Source organism: Oxyura jamaicensis, chromosome 2 (assembly GCF_011077185.1).
Source record: "Oxyura jamaicensis isolate SHBP4307 breed ruddy duck chromosome 2, BPBGC_Ojam_1.0, whole genome shotgun sequence".
Lineage (NCBI taxonomy): Eukaryota > Metazoa > Chordata > Aves > Anseriformes > Anatidae > Oxyura > Oxyura jamaicensis.
This window is the reverse complement of record NC_048894.1, coordinates 134,572,044-134,589,203: the sequence shown is the minus strand read 5'-3', so window position 1 is coordinate 134,589,203 and position 17,160 is coordinate 134,572,044. Positions and strand designations below refer to the sequence as shown.

Genomic DNA, 17,160 nt, shown 5'->3' with positions numbered 1-17,160 from the left:
TATTGCTAGCCTTATTTTGGCCACTAAAAGGCTCTGCAGAGACTTCAGAATATTTTCTGTTGAATTCTCTGTTCTCCTTGAGCTACATCAGGAGGTGACCTCCAGGGTCTCTGTTGGCACGGCGTTTTTATTTCGAGGACTAGAACCAGAGGAATTTCCAGTCTTCAAAAGCTTGTAGTCCTTTCTGAGCTGAAATGCAAAGCAGATACAAAACTCAGACTCTGGCTAGAGCAAACTGCCCGTTACAGTCCTGATATTGGAGAGGGAAGGATGCAGGTGAGTAAGAAATAATGCACTACATGGGTGTGCTCAGAAATGTCTCCCTGTAATCAGAACGTTTGGTTGTTCTGGCACCATCTCATTTGTTAGTGGAAGGCTTTTCATTCTTATTGCAGGCAGCATCTCTTGTTTGGGGATCTCTCTTCTGGTTTCCTTTGTTCTCTGGTGTGGGTTTTTGTGTTTGTTTTTTTTTTGGTGGCGAGGAGGGGAACCTCTTGAATCCCTGCATAGCTTGCTTGTTTCTTTACTTGCGACATGACATTTATCCTTCCCTACGGAGGTGTTTCTTCTTTCAGTGCCATCAGTGCAGCATGTGCTGACTATGTTACGCCTGTCCATGCTGGCGGATCTTTCTCACCCCACATCTGCTTTTCAGTGTCAGGTTATCTGTCTGCATCAGACTTCTCACTTCTCGGTGCCTGCTCTTGGTTTTTTTTTCATGTATTCCTAATGTGGGTCCATGCACGCACAGCTGTGGCTAGTCCTTTTGGGACCTTCAGGTACTGTGAATTTTTACTGTTCCAGCAATTTATATTTCATTAGCTTGTGTGAAAGCAACGGCAGGAAGCCCTTCACTCCTTCACCCCCATTCTAATCCTCCTGTTCTCTTCACTGTACCTGGCACTGCCATTCCCTGTCTGCATGTTTACCGTGTACTGTGTACAAGCAGAGTAATTTTAGGCAAGGGCAAATTTCTACCATATGCTCACGTCCTCCTACTAAGATAACTGAAATAAACAGGCTCGAGCAGTAATTTAATTCCCAATTTCTAATGTATTATTTTCATTTTAGGCTTAGAGTAAAAAAACTATAACTTTGATAACTTTGTGATCATTGTGGTAACATCTCGCATAACTTCATCTATGTGAGTAACTGTCTAATTCTTGGTCTACACTTTTCTCAGCTGCTCCCTAATTATCTTTTCCTTTTTCTCCCCATAAGCTCTCAACTCCTCTGTCATCATCCTGTTGGCTGTGCTTGCCTTCTGTCAGAATTCTTATCAGGCAAAAATGGCGGAAGAGAGACCTGCTCCAAGACCAGGACATATTACTGATCCTGCTCGTCATACTCTTTCCTAGCATCCTTCACCTCACTACTTTCAATTTCTTTCTTTCCTTTAGGTTTTCACGTATTTTCTTGCTTGGGACTTTTTTCCCCAGGGAATAAAAATGCATAAACTAGAGCCTACACACTTTGCATCGCATGGATTGCCAACAGGCAAAGCCGTAACTGTGCTTATTATCATAAAGGAATTGCTTCTAAGGGGGTGGAACAAGTGGTGAATTCTGGTGCTCGGGTTTGCTGGAGCAGCTGTCTTTCCACAGTTCAAATATAAAACATTTTCACAAGGCGATTGAATCTTGTGTTGATGAAGTTCATTGTACTGCCCAAGGGTAGAGAGAGAGATTGGAAAAATAATTCGTTTTTATTTTTCCCCCTTTTTCTTGAAAATTATTTTTGCTCCGAATTGCATTATAGAAAGGTTAAACCTAAGAGAACTTTCCATACGTTTAGCCCAGGACATTCAGACTTTAAATTACGCTGTTTTAAAAAGTTTTAAGATAAAAGTCTTGCTTCTGAAACCTACAGTTTACTAAAGTAGTTGAAAACCTCGGTTGTGATCTGTGCATAAGCAGGGATGGATAAGGGACGGGGAGCCCATTGGGAAACTCAGCAGTCTGCAGGCACTGACATTCTCCGGTGTCCTTGTGTTTTCCGAGTGCCGTGGGATTGCATACCATTTTATCCTAGTGATTGCACAGTGATTTGTTGATGTATCCAAATATTTGAGTGAGCACAGCACGTTGTCAGGCTGGATTACTCACACGAGAGAAATATTGTACGATTCTCTTTGCATACTTAATCAGCAGTTGTTCCATATTATTTATAATCTCGGTTTGCTCTTTAGGAGAAACGCAGACTTGAAAACCATGCTTCATTTTTTATATTTTAAGTATGTGAGCAGAATTAAAACAACTAATTCATTATTTCCTGACCATTTCTTGCTGATATTCATCTGTAGTTAGCATAATCACCATAACAAACATAATTTAACGTAAATGCAGCCAAAAAAAAACACAATTTATCTGGATCCTGATGCCCCTCCGTATGCCGTTGATGCCAAGGCCTAGTTTGGTTCAGTTTCAGTCATGTTGTTTACAGTACTCTGCGAGCTGCCTTTTGCTCACTTTGCATGTCTTTGTATGATCCTCGTCCGGATTGGTACTGCTGTCTCAAAACACGTCTGCTTATAAAGTTCAGAACTTTGTGCTCTTGAAATAAGTGGGTTTATAAATTGCCAGTTATACTTCAGACCTAATTTAAGAGCGGAACAAGAGGACAAAACCTTTATCTAGCTTTGGGGATGGGGCAGAAGGGATTTTGTACTTTTTCTAGTTAGTTACTGCAACATTATGTTTCCTCCGTGTTATATATAGATAAGATCTGTGGCAGTAATCTCAAGCTGTACCTATTATTAATCACCGAAGGTATCATGTGAAGGAAAGTAATTTATCATAACTCCGCAGCAGTTTGCAGGTAAATTTTACTTAGCCCAGTTGTTGCTACTGTTAATACAATTCTGTGTGGAAGCTAAGGAACATTTATGGACGCTCTGTGTCAGAAATGCAAAATGAAAGTTGGGCATGCCATATATCCCGAATCCATACATCCATATGGACATCAGAATAAAGTTGGATATTAGAATTAAAATACAGCGTATCATCTTATGGCATTGACTTTGGGTTGCACGTGTAAGCCAAAACAATACATATTTTTTTGACTTGCAAACTCTGCAAGTTCCTTCCAGGTGATGTTTGCATTGTTTTGCATTGTAAATAAGCTCAGGTTGTGTATCAAGATGGATTTCCACGTGAGACTGGGAGCATCAACTATCAGTTTGGCCAAAGCATTTATGCCGTTACTTTCTTGTGTTTATGCTTTTTCAAAGCAGCTTGCCTTTTTTTTTGTGCGAACCAGATTGAGGGGAGAATACCTTGTATTGTTGTGTATGTATTGAATTTTGATGATCTTTCCTTTGTACTGTTCTACTTTCCCTGGGCTTTTGAAAAAGTCCTTGACGCTTGGCATCGAGATGGCCTTTGGTCATTGCTACAAAAGCTGTCTCACATTTGGCTACTTGGTAACTCATTGGCAAGCACAGAATGAGCAGTTTGTTTGCAGTAAGTTTGTTATACTTCTGTTATCATCCCTAATAACTGAATTTTAGGAGAATCTGTCCAAAGTGGGCATCTTGAGTTGCTGAGAGCCAGTGATTTCTTCACTGAGCACTCCTTAAATGAAAGCAAGAAAATTTGTCTCTGGGTTTGCCACTGGCAGGCCTGGTGGCCTCAGTGAGGAAGCCACTTGGTTTAGATCCAGAGAGGATGATGTGATAGCAAGGATCTTGAGCAGTTGCCCTTCTTTCAGGACAGTTTCAAAGCTATTGAACTACGCAGCTGAGCAGCTAGTGGCTCAGCTCTTCTGTGGGAAGTTCAAGACCAGCAATAACCTGGAAAATATAGTCTGTATTTAGGTGATTCAGAGTGCTGAGCGTTGTGCACACAGAAGAGGGCTGAATTTAAGCTTGCTTAGGGAATTTAGCCGTTGTTGTTTGTTATAATTATTTCTGATAGGTGAAATTTGTTCCTTTCATATCTCATCCTTTCCTGATGAGTGTGCACAGGTACCTATACACATATACATACCCAGTGAGATCTACTAATGCTAGTTGGATAAGAAGAGCATAAGAAGTCATGCGTGCTGCAGAAGCTGGTTGGACACCTTGCAGGTGACATCGAGGGTCAAAGCAGTCCCTTGGGAACAACAAGAGGACCTGGTCTGTGTTGAGGAAAGCTGCCACATCTCCGTGGCTTTCAGAGTTTCCTAAGTACTCATTTCAGGAGCAAAACCAGGCAGGCTTGACACAAAGTAGACTCTGCCAAAGGTATCCTGACTTTATGGCTCCTTGCACGGAATAACGTTATTAATTTGCATTGGAATTTCTATGCAGTTTAAACCATGTTCAATTTTCTTCTGTCAAATAGCAGCGAAGGCAGCACAGTAAGCACCCCGTAACTGCACAAGGGTAAATTTCTCCTCTTCCCTCCTCTCTCATCTTCCATGTTAGTTTTGCTTTTCTTGTGAGAATTACAAGTAAAGCCCTAGGTTTTTATGCCTTGGCCATAAATATTACTTTTCTGCCTGGCCTATTGAATGGATTACATTTATGTAAATTGATGTTATGTAACTTGATTTGGAAAGATTACTCCTTCCCTTTCCAAAGATTTCGTCAGCCACCCTGTAAGTAATCATTGCTGCATAACACATGAAAACTCTCAAAAATATGACTCATCCTTTGTGTGCCTCTTTCCAGGGTAATGGCATAAATTTTAAACAGTCCTGTTTAAATAATTTAAAATAAAATAAATACATTGTGTGGACATAAGTTCTATTGATTATTTTAAATACTCTCTATTATAATCCAGAGAAACTAAAGATAATTAAAAATTAAGAAGCAAAACCAGTACATTAAAATGTTTTAGTTTCTGATATGTGCTAAAACAGATGTGAATATGAAGTATACATAATCTTCATACATCCCTTTCTGCCTGCTTGCTGCTTCCTACAATCTAAAAGTCTTCAGATTTTATAAATAAGATTTAGTAGATAGCAAAGTTTTATTTTTAATTAAAAAAGAATCAGTAGAAGCAATAGCAAATGTTTAGCAAATGCGAAACTATATTTTCAAGGTCCCACGTATGTGTTTAGCTGTGTAGCTTCCATTAACATTCAAGCACAAAAGAATGCATATTTAAATCTCTGCGAGCTGCTTCAGAAATTGGCTGCTTTTTGGGATGGCTCTGATTAACCTGTGATTGTTTAACAGTCTAATAACTGCTTTGCTTCCATACTTCTTAGTAATTTGGATTTTTCAGTAAATTAAATATTTGGATTTTTTCCACTTATCCCATTTAGGCTACCACTTATTGCAATAACATTCAATATTTACAGAGCCCAAGTACAAATGTTGCTTTCTGAGACTACTTTTTGCATTTATTTTTCTGAAGGAAAAGAGCCTTTAATTGACAAATGAATCAAAACAACTTTCAGCGTGGATGGCAACACTAAGAGGAGCAGTAAACAGTCAACTCGGATGGCATTTGAATGGTTCCAATATTTTATCACGCTGATCTGGCTTGCTGCACCATATGATGCCTGCAGCATTTCAGAATCCTCAATGATGCTGCTTTTTCCTTTGATAATAGGACTTGCACGTCTATTTCTGTGGACTTGACAGAAGCTTTCAGCTCAGTTCATTAAGTTTTAAAGTGGAAGCTGGAGTCAGTTGGATTTTTAGACAGCTGAGAGGTTTAAGAAGAATAGTTTTCTACCATGGAGATATAAAAGTAAAAGCTTTCCTCCCTCCTCTGTAGCTGATACCCTTAAGAGCTAAAAGTTTCATTAAATGGTGATGAGGAGAATGTTCCTCATTCTTCAAATTAAGTGCATCTATCATCTCTTTTATTGTATACAGAAAGCTCCTATTTGAAAAGAAAAATTAGGTTACAAATGCAGGTACTGAAAAATCTTGCAAACGCACTCAGCTTGTTTCCAGCCCTCTCATGCATTGCGGCATAGTCATTAATTGCACAATCATGTGTTCTGGTTCGGTAGGCTTCCTTGCCAGTTTCAGTTCACAGAATGTACTGCATCTACTCAATGAACAACTATTCAGTATTTCCTTTCCTCCTTTTTGCTCAGCTACAGAATTCTGCCTTGATTTCTTCTCAGTATTCAAACTGTCTTGAATTACTTTCCTGATTTTTTTTCTCTGATGTCCATCACGGTAGTAGCTGAGCACTTCACAAATATAATTGCATTCCGCAACATCCTTATGAGGTGACAGGTTGGTATAATCTCTCCTTTCAAGGAGAGAAACTGGGAGCTGAGGCACAGAGAGAGTAAGCTCCATTAATACTGAAGGTGTAGATTGAATCAACCAGGACTGCGTTATCTCAGTGCTTCAGCATACTGTACGGGGAATGGGTGGATGGAGAGCAGCCCCGAGGAGAAGGACCTGGGGTGTTGGTTGATGAGAAGCTCAACATGAGCCAGCAATGTGTGCTTACAGCCCAGAAAGCCAACCATATCCTGGGCTACATCACAGGCAGCGTGGCCAGCAGGTTGAGGGAGGTGATTGTCCCCCTCTGCTCTGCTCTTGTGAGACCCCACCTGGAGCCCTGCATTCAGCTCTGGGGCCCCCAGCACAAGAAGGACATGGACCTGGCAGGGGGCTGGAACTGGGTGGGCTTTAAGGTCTCTTCCAACCCAAACCATTCTGTGATTCTACAGTTAATGTATTCAGACTACACCTTCCAGTTGCACCTGCAAGCATTCAGTACTATTACAAATGAGACTGATTCTCAAATCAGGCACTCAGACAAACCTCTAGTGCTGAAAAGTTTGGGTTAAATGACTTTCCTTACACCAGAAAGGAACACTTGGAAAAATGCAAGCAGCATCCAGCTCTTGAAGGCACCACTTTTCTAAACATGAGAGTAGACTTTCTGCCCTTGCACCCTTGGCCTCCCATCAGAGCAGCTGCATCAGAGCAGCTCAGGGGCCTTGTACACAGCAGCCTCTTTTTGCTGCAGCTGCAGAGCAGTTTAATTCCATGTGCACATGCGAGAAAAGTCCCAAGAAAATGCAGTGCAGCATGTTTTCTGTAAAGTCTTACCATTAATGCGTATGGCCAGTGCAGCAGATCAATTTCCAAACTTTGCTCAACTTCACAACCTTAAAATTAATTCACTTAAAATAGGCTGGTTTTCCAAAGTGTGTTGGGTTAAGGTAGCTTGCTACCACTACTTTATAGATATTATTCTTCTGGCTTGTAGAGCAAATTAACATTTCTAAATTATTCCCTATAATTTAATGTTTTCATTTGTGTAAGACAAACAAGGTTGAAACTGATCTTTACCCTTTGAGGTAACAAACCAAATGACTGCACTAGGAGGCTGATGCATTCAGTGTAGACCATTAATATAGGGGCAAGCAGTGTTTTGATCAGTGAGTTTTGCACATTTGCTGACAGCAAACAAACTGAAAAACTGAAAATATTTCATTTTGAAGAGCAGAAATTACCAAAGGGACTTGGGGCATAACAGCAAGGTCATCCAAGCTTTAGCTCCTCATTTGTCTACACCAACTTGTCCATTACAAATTGTTTGCCTGACTCTGGTCCTCCACCAGTCCTAAACTCAGGATTGATTTGTCTTACATAGTCAAATGGATCCACTTCAAAAGCTTAATTGCTGCCATATCTTACATTGTACCTAAGCCTCCCCTTGCTCTCCTCCCCTGGCCCTACCCTCATGGAGAACAACTGCTGAACCTGAGTCTGTGCAGTGGAAGAGCTTAAAAATCATAGTAATTTTATGCCATTTTTAACCTTGGTAGTCTTAAAAATTGAATTAGGAGAAAAGTGAAACTAGAAGGATGAGGAAAGTGGAGTGGGCCCTATTTACTGGGGGGGGGGGGGGGTGAACTGGTCTGAGTGCCCATATGTCTTTGTACAGCCATTTCTGTTCTGGACTCACCTGTGTGCCATGTTTTATGCTGCATGCCCTATTGTCCTTTGCTGTTTTCTCCCCTGTTGCTTTTCTCTTTAGTTTCCCTATCAGTGCCTAATCAGCTCCTGTTCTCATTTCCTCCTCCCAGGTCTTCCCTGGATTTCCCTTGATGGCTTCCAGCAAGCCATACATTTTTACTGGACCTTGAATTTTGAAGGACAGAGTTGAGGTGCAGCAAGCTTTTCTTGCTCCCATTCTTGCTCATAAAACCCCATCTCTCTCTCTGCTGCTTGACTCTTACCCGAGACTCCAGTCCCAGTCTACCTCTGTCTCCACCTCCATCCTTCCTTCTAGTATAAACTGTTGTCTCCGTATTCTTTTTATTCCCTTACTGTTTTCTAGCCTTTCCTGTGTGCTTTGCTTCCATGTCCAACTGGTAGTCTCTTACCAGTCATCATTTGTTTTACTGTATTAACATCAGCCTGCCTTTCCCATCTAGCCTCTTTTCAGGCTTCTCATCCCAAGGAATTCTTCCATGCAGCTGCTCCGTGTCCCCTTTGCCATCTTTTCCTGTTCGGCATCAGGAGGGGAGATGTTGTCTCTGAATGAGAGGGACAAAGAGAAAAATTCCCTGCTGGCATGCTTGGAGGGGACCCAGCTTCGGTCCAAGCAGCGAGAGCTGTGACTACAGAGAAAGCTATTCTCGGCCTCGGTTAGAGCATGTCCACTGTGTAATCCTCAGGAAATTAAGCTGCAGAGAATGTGCAAACTGCATTTATTTCCAAGAGCTTTTAGCTCTCAGGAATGGAAAAAGTTTTACCCGGGCCAAAAGGAAAAAGAAGCGCTACCTTCTCCCCAGATTTCTAGATTCTTCTCCACCGCATTGAGTTATTAGAGCTTCTACAAGGACTAATAGCTTATTGAGACTAAAACTGCATTCATCTATGATTTTTGTTCTCATAAAACAGATGTTTATGATCAATATTTGATCATTTGTGGTTTTGTTTAAAAATAAGTTTGAGTGTTAAAACAATGTATTAAAAAAAAATCCTGCTTGAAATACCAATCTTTAAATTAATTAACTTGCACATTCAATAAGCTCATCCACCTAGTATGAAATGAAAGAAAAAACAAACAAACCACTTTGCTTTGCTATAAAAACAAAACAAAACAAAAACTTAATCTTTAAACAAAAATGCCCTGTGCAGACTGATGAAATTGTTCAAATTAGGCATCTCTCTGTCAGGATTTGAAGTCCCTATGGGTCATGCCCATAACTGAAATACTGATAGGACTATGGGCCTCCCCTGCTAGTAATGCTGGTTGCATTTTGGCTGCAGTATTGATGTGTGCATTATACATTTATTATACATTTTTGTAGTTAAAAGAGGGGTACGAAGCAGTGGATTGCAATCCAGCAACTCATATGTAGTCCCTTCTGTCATTGATTCCTATGGTTGTAGGGCAAGTCAGCTCAACTCTTCATGGTTTCACTCCTCATAAAAAGTCCCACAGAAGTGCTGTGAGGAGAGTTATTACATATTTTTCCATTTTCAAGGCACAATAATATACATTGCCATGTTAGCTTAGTATTAAATTTATTATTAGACTGAAATTGCTTTGCAAACACATGATGATGATATCTCTGTCTCATATTTCTTTAAATGTTCCTGGGAAGTGTTTAACATACAGGGATTTCATACAGAACACGACACTTAACTGCTGTGTACACATCAGCTCTCCAAATGTCGTGAAGTGATTTGATTAAGGAATTTTCTGAGGACTGTGAAGGGGAGCTTCATGAAAAGTTTCCTCTGCTCGGAAGACGGGGACGACGTTGGCTCTGCAGGAGAGAGATGGCACATGTGTGCAGAAGTGGCTGCAGAGACTACAGGAAAACAGCACCACCGAGTTTCAGCTGTGATTCACTCGGAGTCCAAATCTCTTTTTATCTCTGTCTCAGTCCAGATTTTTGGCTCAGCCTACCTTTCTCTCTCTCTCTCTCTTATTCCTTTGTACCACAGAGCACAACTTGAATCAAAGTCGTTTTCTATAAACTGCGGTTTGTGCATTTTGGCAATGTTTTTTTTGTTGAGGGGATTTGGAACCCCACACCCACTTACAACATGAAGTCCAGGTACAGAGCTGTTAAGCAACCTGACAGACACACGGCTTCCAACCCCCTCCGACCCAGCAGCGGCTGCTGCATGGGAAGGAAAGGGACAGCCTCCTTGTTTCCCTTCCTCGTATCGCCCTCGGTTGCTCATGTCATTCATCGATCGGCCTTGCCCCGGCTGCTCAGCCACTAAAGCCACCGGAGGAATGGCACTGGGGGAGCGGGAAGGAGAAGGAAGCTCACGGGTTTTGGCAGCGGCCCGCAGTTAGATGGGGTTAAGCCATCCATTAAACCCCACCTCGGCCCGAGGTGCCCGCCGCCCTGCTCGCTGGAGCCTGACTTCTCCTCACAAACGTGCACGGTTACGCTGCAGAGGCTACTGAAAATGCACATGCGCTTTACGTTTTGTGGTCTTCCCTAGTACAGCTTTCTCACCGTGTTGGGAGTAGCCGAGCATATTTCATCGATGTGGTTTCTCCGAACCTCGCTCGGCAGAAACTGGTTAAGCTGGTTTGCCATTGGGACGCTCCCCCCATCCCCTTTCCTGGATCCCGTCCCGTTTTCTGTAAATCATCACCTCCAGGAAGGTTCCTGGAGCCTTTCCTCACATCAAGCAGGCGATGGTTTATATCTTGAAACTTAAGCCCTTGCTCTCTCAGCCAGGTATGTTTCTGTTTGTGGAAGCATTTAAGGCCTCATTGCCCACGTTTTTAAGATTCCCAAGCCCTTCCTTCTGGGAGGAAAGATATGCCACTTGCCACAGTTTCTTCATGGTCAAGGAAACTGCACCCAGGCAAGGCAGTAGGCCATCTGGGAGAGATATGAGCGGGCATGGTTTCCTGATCTTTCTCTTCCTCTGGGCACACGTAGTTCCTGTTACTTATTATTTGCAGTCCCAACTGATTAACAGCGGAGCCCAGGATCTCCACCTGCAGTTCAGGATCTTGGCAAAACCAGCTCTGTGTAAGGGCAGCAAGGGTTTTTTCTGTAGAAGCCATTGCTCTCCGTACCAGTATATCAAATACTGAACTTAGCTACCATGCATACCACCCCAGTCTCATTTTCATTCACGAAAAAAATCCTGGCAGTGTATTGCCAAAGGTTGTTTATTCTGCTAGAGCACTGGAATAAATCTTTGATGTCGAAGAGGTGTGATCCTGAGTACAAACAAAACCGACAAGAGGAGCCTATCATAAAAAGGTTGAACACCAGTACCTGATCAGAGTTGTTGGTGAACAGGCTTAGATTTTTATTCAAGGGAATTCTGTAGAAGATCAACTTGAAAACATTTAATTATCTTTATATAAAAATGATTAAAGAAAGAAAAATTACACTTTTATCTGAAACTCTACGATAGTTATAGGTAAAGGGAGAATACATTTTGTATTCTTATCTATTTATTATGTATTCTAGCATTGAAGCAAATCACTAACGGATATTTTTCTAATCAGAAATTATGATAATACAGAAGACAAACTGAGGAAAGAAATCTGAACATTGCAGAGTCTGCTAATTTTTAGTTTTCCCATAGGAACATGACACTGTTATATGGGGAATACTGATAGCCAGCTTGCTGCTCACTGGGGGCAGTTTGCTTTAGAAATCCTCTTCAGAATTCACTGTTATATGATGCTTGCAGTTTCCAGCATTGTTTCTAAATTATTGTTTATTTTATTATTTTTAACTGAAGTGGGGATTAGAGGAGTTTGAAGAATTGTTATTGACCTGAAAGTTAATCTATTGGTGATTCAAATAACACCAAGCAGGACTCCCTGGGTAAAAGAGTAATGACCATAAAACAGATCTCAGGGGTCACCAAACTCATGTGGGAGGTCAATGGAGGTGGTCATTTTTTTATGGACAAGCATCCTTCAGGGGACAAGGAGAACGTTCTGCAACAAAATCTCTCATTCTTGCAGTAACTCATTTAAAATCTTAAAATGAAGAAAGAGGTAGCAGTTGCTGATTAAAATGTGAGAACCAGTTGAAAAAGCAAAGATAAAACAATCTTGTATGTATTTTTTTAGATCACTTTGCATTTCAAAACTCAGAATAGAATCAAATCAGTCTTGTATTTTTAGCAACGTAGGGGGTTTCTCTCTCTCCTTTGCTCCTCCAAATCTTATTACTTGTGATTACTGAAGATCCAATAGAGCCCTTGTACCTTTTTGCAAAACTGTAAGGATTTATTCTTGCTCTCTGGCTCATTTCCCAGGTTTCATCTATGTAGAATTCTCTACATTTCAAAGGGAGGTCATCTGGTCTGTTTGCTGATCCTTGTGTGGTGTGCCTGTGCTCAGTAGCTGTTCTGTTACCCCTTGGGGATGGGGGGCACTACGGTTGTCGGCCAGTGCCCTGAAAAAAGATCAACATCAGGCACTGTGTTAGCATAAAGTCCTATCCAGACACTAAAACTTGCAGACAGCTTTGGGAAGAAAATTATTCTCAATAAATGTATCATTTTTCACTTAGATAATAATTTAAAATATATGATAGTCTGAAAAATTGCACTCATTGTATGTATGTAACTTACTAGTCTTTTGCAGTTTTAAGAAAATGTAGACTTGATGTACAAGCAATAAAGTTGCCGCTTTGTTTGTTGTGAAGTTGCCTGATACTATTATAATGTTGCCTCACCAGTACCAAGCAACCTTCTACTCTTGCTGCTTCTCCTTTAAATGCCAGCACACTTGGAAATTTTGGAAAGGTTTGTCTGTGGCATAAGCGCTTTTTTGTAACAGATTTGTGTAGTGTTGAATCCCAGATGGAATCAAAGGAGCAAACCGATTTAAGCCTTTAACCAGCATGCAAGGGTATTTTAATGAAAATTAGTCTGATTCTCTCTTTGAAGCTGTGCATGTGCTGAAAAGGAATGCTACAGATATTCCTTTAGATAATGCTGAGGACTTATCTGCCATTACTTGACTCATGTCAGATTGCTAACTTTGGGAAGCATGCATTTATTCTTAATCGATATTATAATCAACAGCTGTCTGTTCTATTATGATTTCTTAACCTTATTAACCTAAACATTTTGTATTAGCATTTATATCTGTGTTACTTATAATGAGCTAACTGCTGACAAATCTAAATCAGTCTCAGCCTGGTGACATCATTTGAATGGCTACAAGCTCAAGAGATGATCTGTTTCAATGTTTGCATAATTATTTCTAAAGGCCACGAGGAAAACAGTTGAAGTTATCTTTTGCATTATTACAGCTATAGCTATTTTGCAAATTTAGGACTAATGACTTTAGCTTCAGACCTCTTTACTGGCCTCCTTTGCTCCCTTCCTGGAGTTCTGTATTCCCGTCCTTGCTTCCAGAACATTGCCCAGCACCATCTCACCAGGAGTTCTCATTTTCTCATATGCTTGTTTCCCTTCTGTTTTCTCCAGCCATTCCTTTTATTCTTTCTACACACTCCTCATCTGTTAAGTCAGGAGTTCTCTGATTAATGTACTTTGTCCCTTTTCTCTAAATGCCCTTTTCCTGAAAGTACGTACTTTCCAAAAACAATTTAATGTTTCCTATTTCAGGATGAGTCCTTATGTGCTTTTCTGTCTCAGTCCAAACTTAACATAAGCAGCCCAGGAGAGGAAATATGCCGCTTTGTTTATATAAGATGAAATGCATAGATTGTCCTTGATTTGTTTGAAATGAAAATGACTGTACGCTTCATCAAGAGAACTTGAGATATTCTTTGGTATTTTATTTCCCTTTTAGATGCAGCATATTTGCCAACATCAGGAACAGCAAAGGAAGAAGCAGTGCAGGAAGAACCTGACTGCCTTACAAAATATTTCAGTGTTGTTTGGTGTAAGGCGTCAAAGAAAAAGCACAAGAAGTGGGAAGGCGATGCTGTTCTTGTTACAAAAGGAAAGTCGGTAATATTGAAAGATATGGAAGGCAAAGACATTGGAAGAGGTACTGTAGATGTGCACGTTTGCATAAGTGAACAACTGGCTTAAAATTAATGTGCTTTGAATAACAGAGACAAGGTTCTTTAGGTATTTTACAGTTCTCCATACCAAAGTTGAACACCGGATGAAAACACAGTAGTCTTTTTTTTGCAATGATGGGGGAGATGGCAAGATGGCTTTATGTTTCTTACGTATAAGGCAGATGTATGGGGGAGGCTGGATCAGGCTGAATAACATTATTCACAAAAACACCAAATGCTAGTCCAAGGAGAGGATCTGGAAATGAGCGGCAGTAATAACTCAGCTGAGATGCCAAATGAGGAAGAATTAGTTGATTTTGGTTGCTCATATACTGCATTGAAGGTGTGAGAATTCAGGGAACTTAGACAGGTAAGGTTCTTGTAGATATTCCATTCAGTAGTATGGTAACTGGGAATGTCTGAGATTGGATCTGTACTTTTCAGCCAAACAGCTAAAAATATTATCTTTGTCAGAAAGACAAGCAATAGCAACGGTTTCCAGCCAAGCCAAAGTCAACTGTGTAGCAATTTTTAGTCTTGCAGTTTTAGCAGCAGCTGCTGCTGTAAGACACAGTTTGGGTTGTTATCAGAGTTAAAAATAAGACTTGCAAACTATAGGCTGCAGTCAGCTTGGAGCAGTATTTTTTTTAGTGAAAAAAAATAAAAGAATTAACTTTGCTAACTGAGCCAAAAATATTTGAGGAGGAAGTAGGATTGGACAATGTTGCTACAAAACATAATTTGATTAATACTGGGGCCGAGGTGGCTTCTCAGCTCTTTTGTTACAATCATGACATTGTGAACCTTTCTAGGACCAAGCAGTTGTAATTTGCAGATCAGTCTGTGACATAGAAATTAATTCAAATTTATTTATAGCACAGCAATATGTGTACAGACTTGCTTGGGTTTGAAAAAGGCAGAGAGAAAGAGAGTAATGCACGGAACGCATCAGCCACCACCCTGTTGTTCTTGTGCTTTTTTTCTCTAGTCCTGTCTTCTTGAATTAGCAGAAAACACAATAGAGAATTGAGTATTCTCATTGTCAGTGGTATTTTTTTTTGTCTGTGTTTGATTGTGTTGAGGAGCACAATGACACCAATGCCATTGGTCTAACTTGCTCATTTAGAGTTGTTTCCAATGCTCGTGGATTCTAAGAAAATCATAAATGCACCAATGTAAGCAGTGTAATTTTTAAATATAAATTAGTGAAGGATAGGTCATAACTACCCTCTCCAAGCACCTCGGCTAGAAAGACACATCCCTTCTCTTATGTCCTGGCATCTTTAGCTCTTTCCTGAAAGCAGATATTTTTCTTTCAAGAATCAAACAAGCAGTATTATACATTTTTGCATGCATTTAGAGGGGAAGAAAAAGGTCTCCCTTTGCCTTTTGGCTTGACTATTTTTCAACACTTGCTTAGACTTTGAAACAGCTCAGTAAATTTCTGCTCTTAAAGGAATTCACATCCAGATCTTCACCTTCCAACCTTTTCGGAAGGACACATTCCTAGAAATGGGAGACCTGAGCTTTGCAAAGAGCTCCCAGCATTCTTTGTATGTACTATCTGCTGGACACAATATGTGTAGAACCTTGGGGGGATTTGCCTCTTTTACAGGGGAGTGCTTTAACTGTTGGTCAACATGCTTTTTATTTTTCTGACCCAACTTAGAATCTGAGCCCATTTATCTAGAGTGGCACAAATCCAACAATTGGGAAAAAAAAAAAAAAAAAAAAAAAAGTCCTGCTTCTAATTCTAAGAGAGTGGTGTCTTTGACCTCCCTGAGTTAAGATAATAAATTATAGGTAAGTCTCCCATTTCTTATGTGAGAGTTTTAAGAACTAGAATACTGTTTAAAAGAAGGAACCACAACTCTTTCCTACATCTTTATATTAAAAGGAAGTGGAACTACATCTTTACTTTTTAATCAGACTGACTGGTAGCTGCTCTGGGAATGTTCACCCGGCAGAGTCTCTAGGAGGGCAGAGAAAAATGCATCAGCTTCCTGATAGGTTTCCTGATAGCAAAGTATCGAGTATAAAATATACATATGAGCAATGTATAATATATATGAGCAAAGTATAAATCCTGGCAAAAATCAGAGCATATATTCCCAATTGTGAGAAGCTACTTTAGAGAACGCTTTTAGAAGAAGGATATTTTGTCTAGATCAACAGCAAGAGGGGCTAGTCATGTTCGTGCTGGGGTAGAAAAAGAAGGGAAAAGGACCTTGAATGGTCATTAGTTTTACACAGGTTTAAAACTAAGGCAAGCTGCCATTTTTTATGATATGGTATTGTGATTTTTATAAATTTCCCTTAAACGAGTACTTGACATTCAATAGAACTCATGGATGAGGATGGTAGAATGTTTGCTCACGTATTCTGGTATCTAATTCTGAACATTACCACTGAAATGTCAAGTCTGTTAAGGAGGAAAAGACTTTACATGTTCACATATTTAACAATTCAAATGCTTAAGAACCCAATTCCTGTTGACAGTTTTATTTTTCCTTCCTGCAAATGAGTACTGATGTTAAGGAAGTATTATTTGCTGTGTTGTCCTAATTCATAAATGTTTATATTCTTCTAGGTACTGGATATAAACCTAAAGAGTTAGACAGTCTTGATGAAGGTCAAACACTGATGATTGGAGGAAAAGAAATTGAAGTGATGGGTGTAATTTCAGCAGATGACTTCAGCAGTGGCAGGTGTTTTCAGACTGGAATAGCGACTCATGACACAGTCCCAACTGCTTTACCTCCAGCTACTATGAAACGATTCTGTAAACCGTTCAAAAATGTCTGTCAACCCAATACTAAAGAGAATATTCTCAACAATTCCCAAAGCTGCAAACCTCGCCATGATCCAAATGCTTCAAGTAAGGTTCAAATTTTTAAGGTTATTTAAGCATCCCCTGTCTCTCAAAGAAGTTGGGGGTGTAACCAAAATCTTCACGTTGCCCTGTGTATTACTGTAGGATTTCTGAAATACAGTAGTCGTGTTTCTATCAGTATCATGTTAGGATTTTATCGTGTGTTTCTAACAAGTGAAATGCTCTGCAGTTCAAGTTTCTCATAGTCGTTACAGATGGCTGTAGAAACAGGTTAGAGTGGTTTCTGAGAGGTTTGCCAAGAAGAACGTGTATGTTGATCAGAGAAACAGTCTGACATGCCCTAGAAGCTCTAGATGAGTTCCAGCTTCCTGCTGGGGTCAGTGAAGCACTAACAGAATATGGCAGCACTGTAATTG

General features: G+C 40.2%; 1 protein-coding gene across 3 annotated transcripts in view; it reads left to right on the top strand.

Moving 5' to 3' along the window:
• Nucleotides 1-17,160, top strand: part of RAD54B (RAD54 homolog B) — a 62,494-nt gene that overhangs the window by 25,231 nt on the left and 20,103 nt on the right. For 2 of the 3 annotated variants that reach the window (XM_035316436.1, XM_035316437.1), the window contains exons 4-5: nucleotides 13,695-13,895; nucleotides 16,502-16,789. In XM_035316436.1, the coding sequence (XP_035172327.1) occupies nucleotides 13,695-13,895; nucleotides 16,502-16,789 (489 nt within the window). Of the gene's footprint in view, nucleotides 1-13,694; nucleotides 13,896-14,143; nucleotides 14,282-16,501; nucleotides 16,790-17,160 lie in introns of those variants that run through there. The other variant, XM_035316438.1, reaches the window with a different exon arrangement.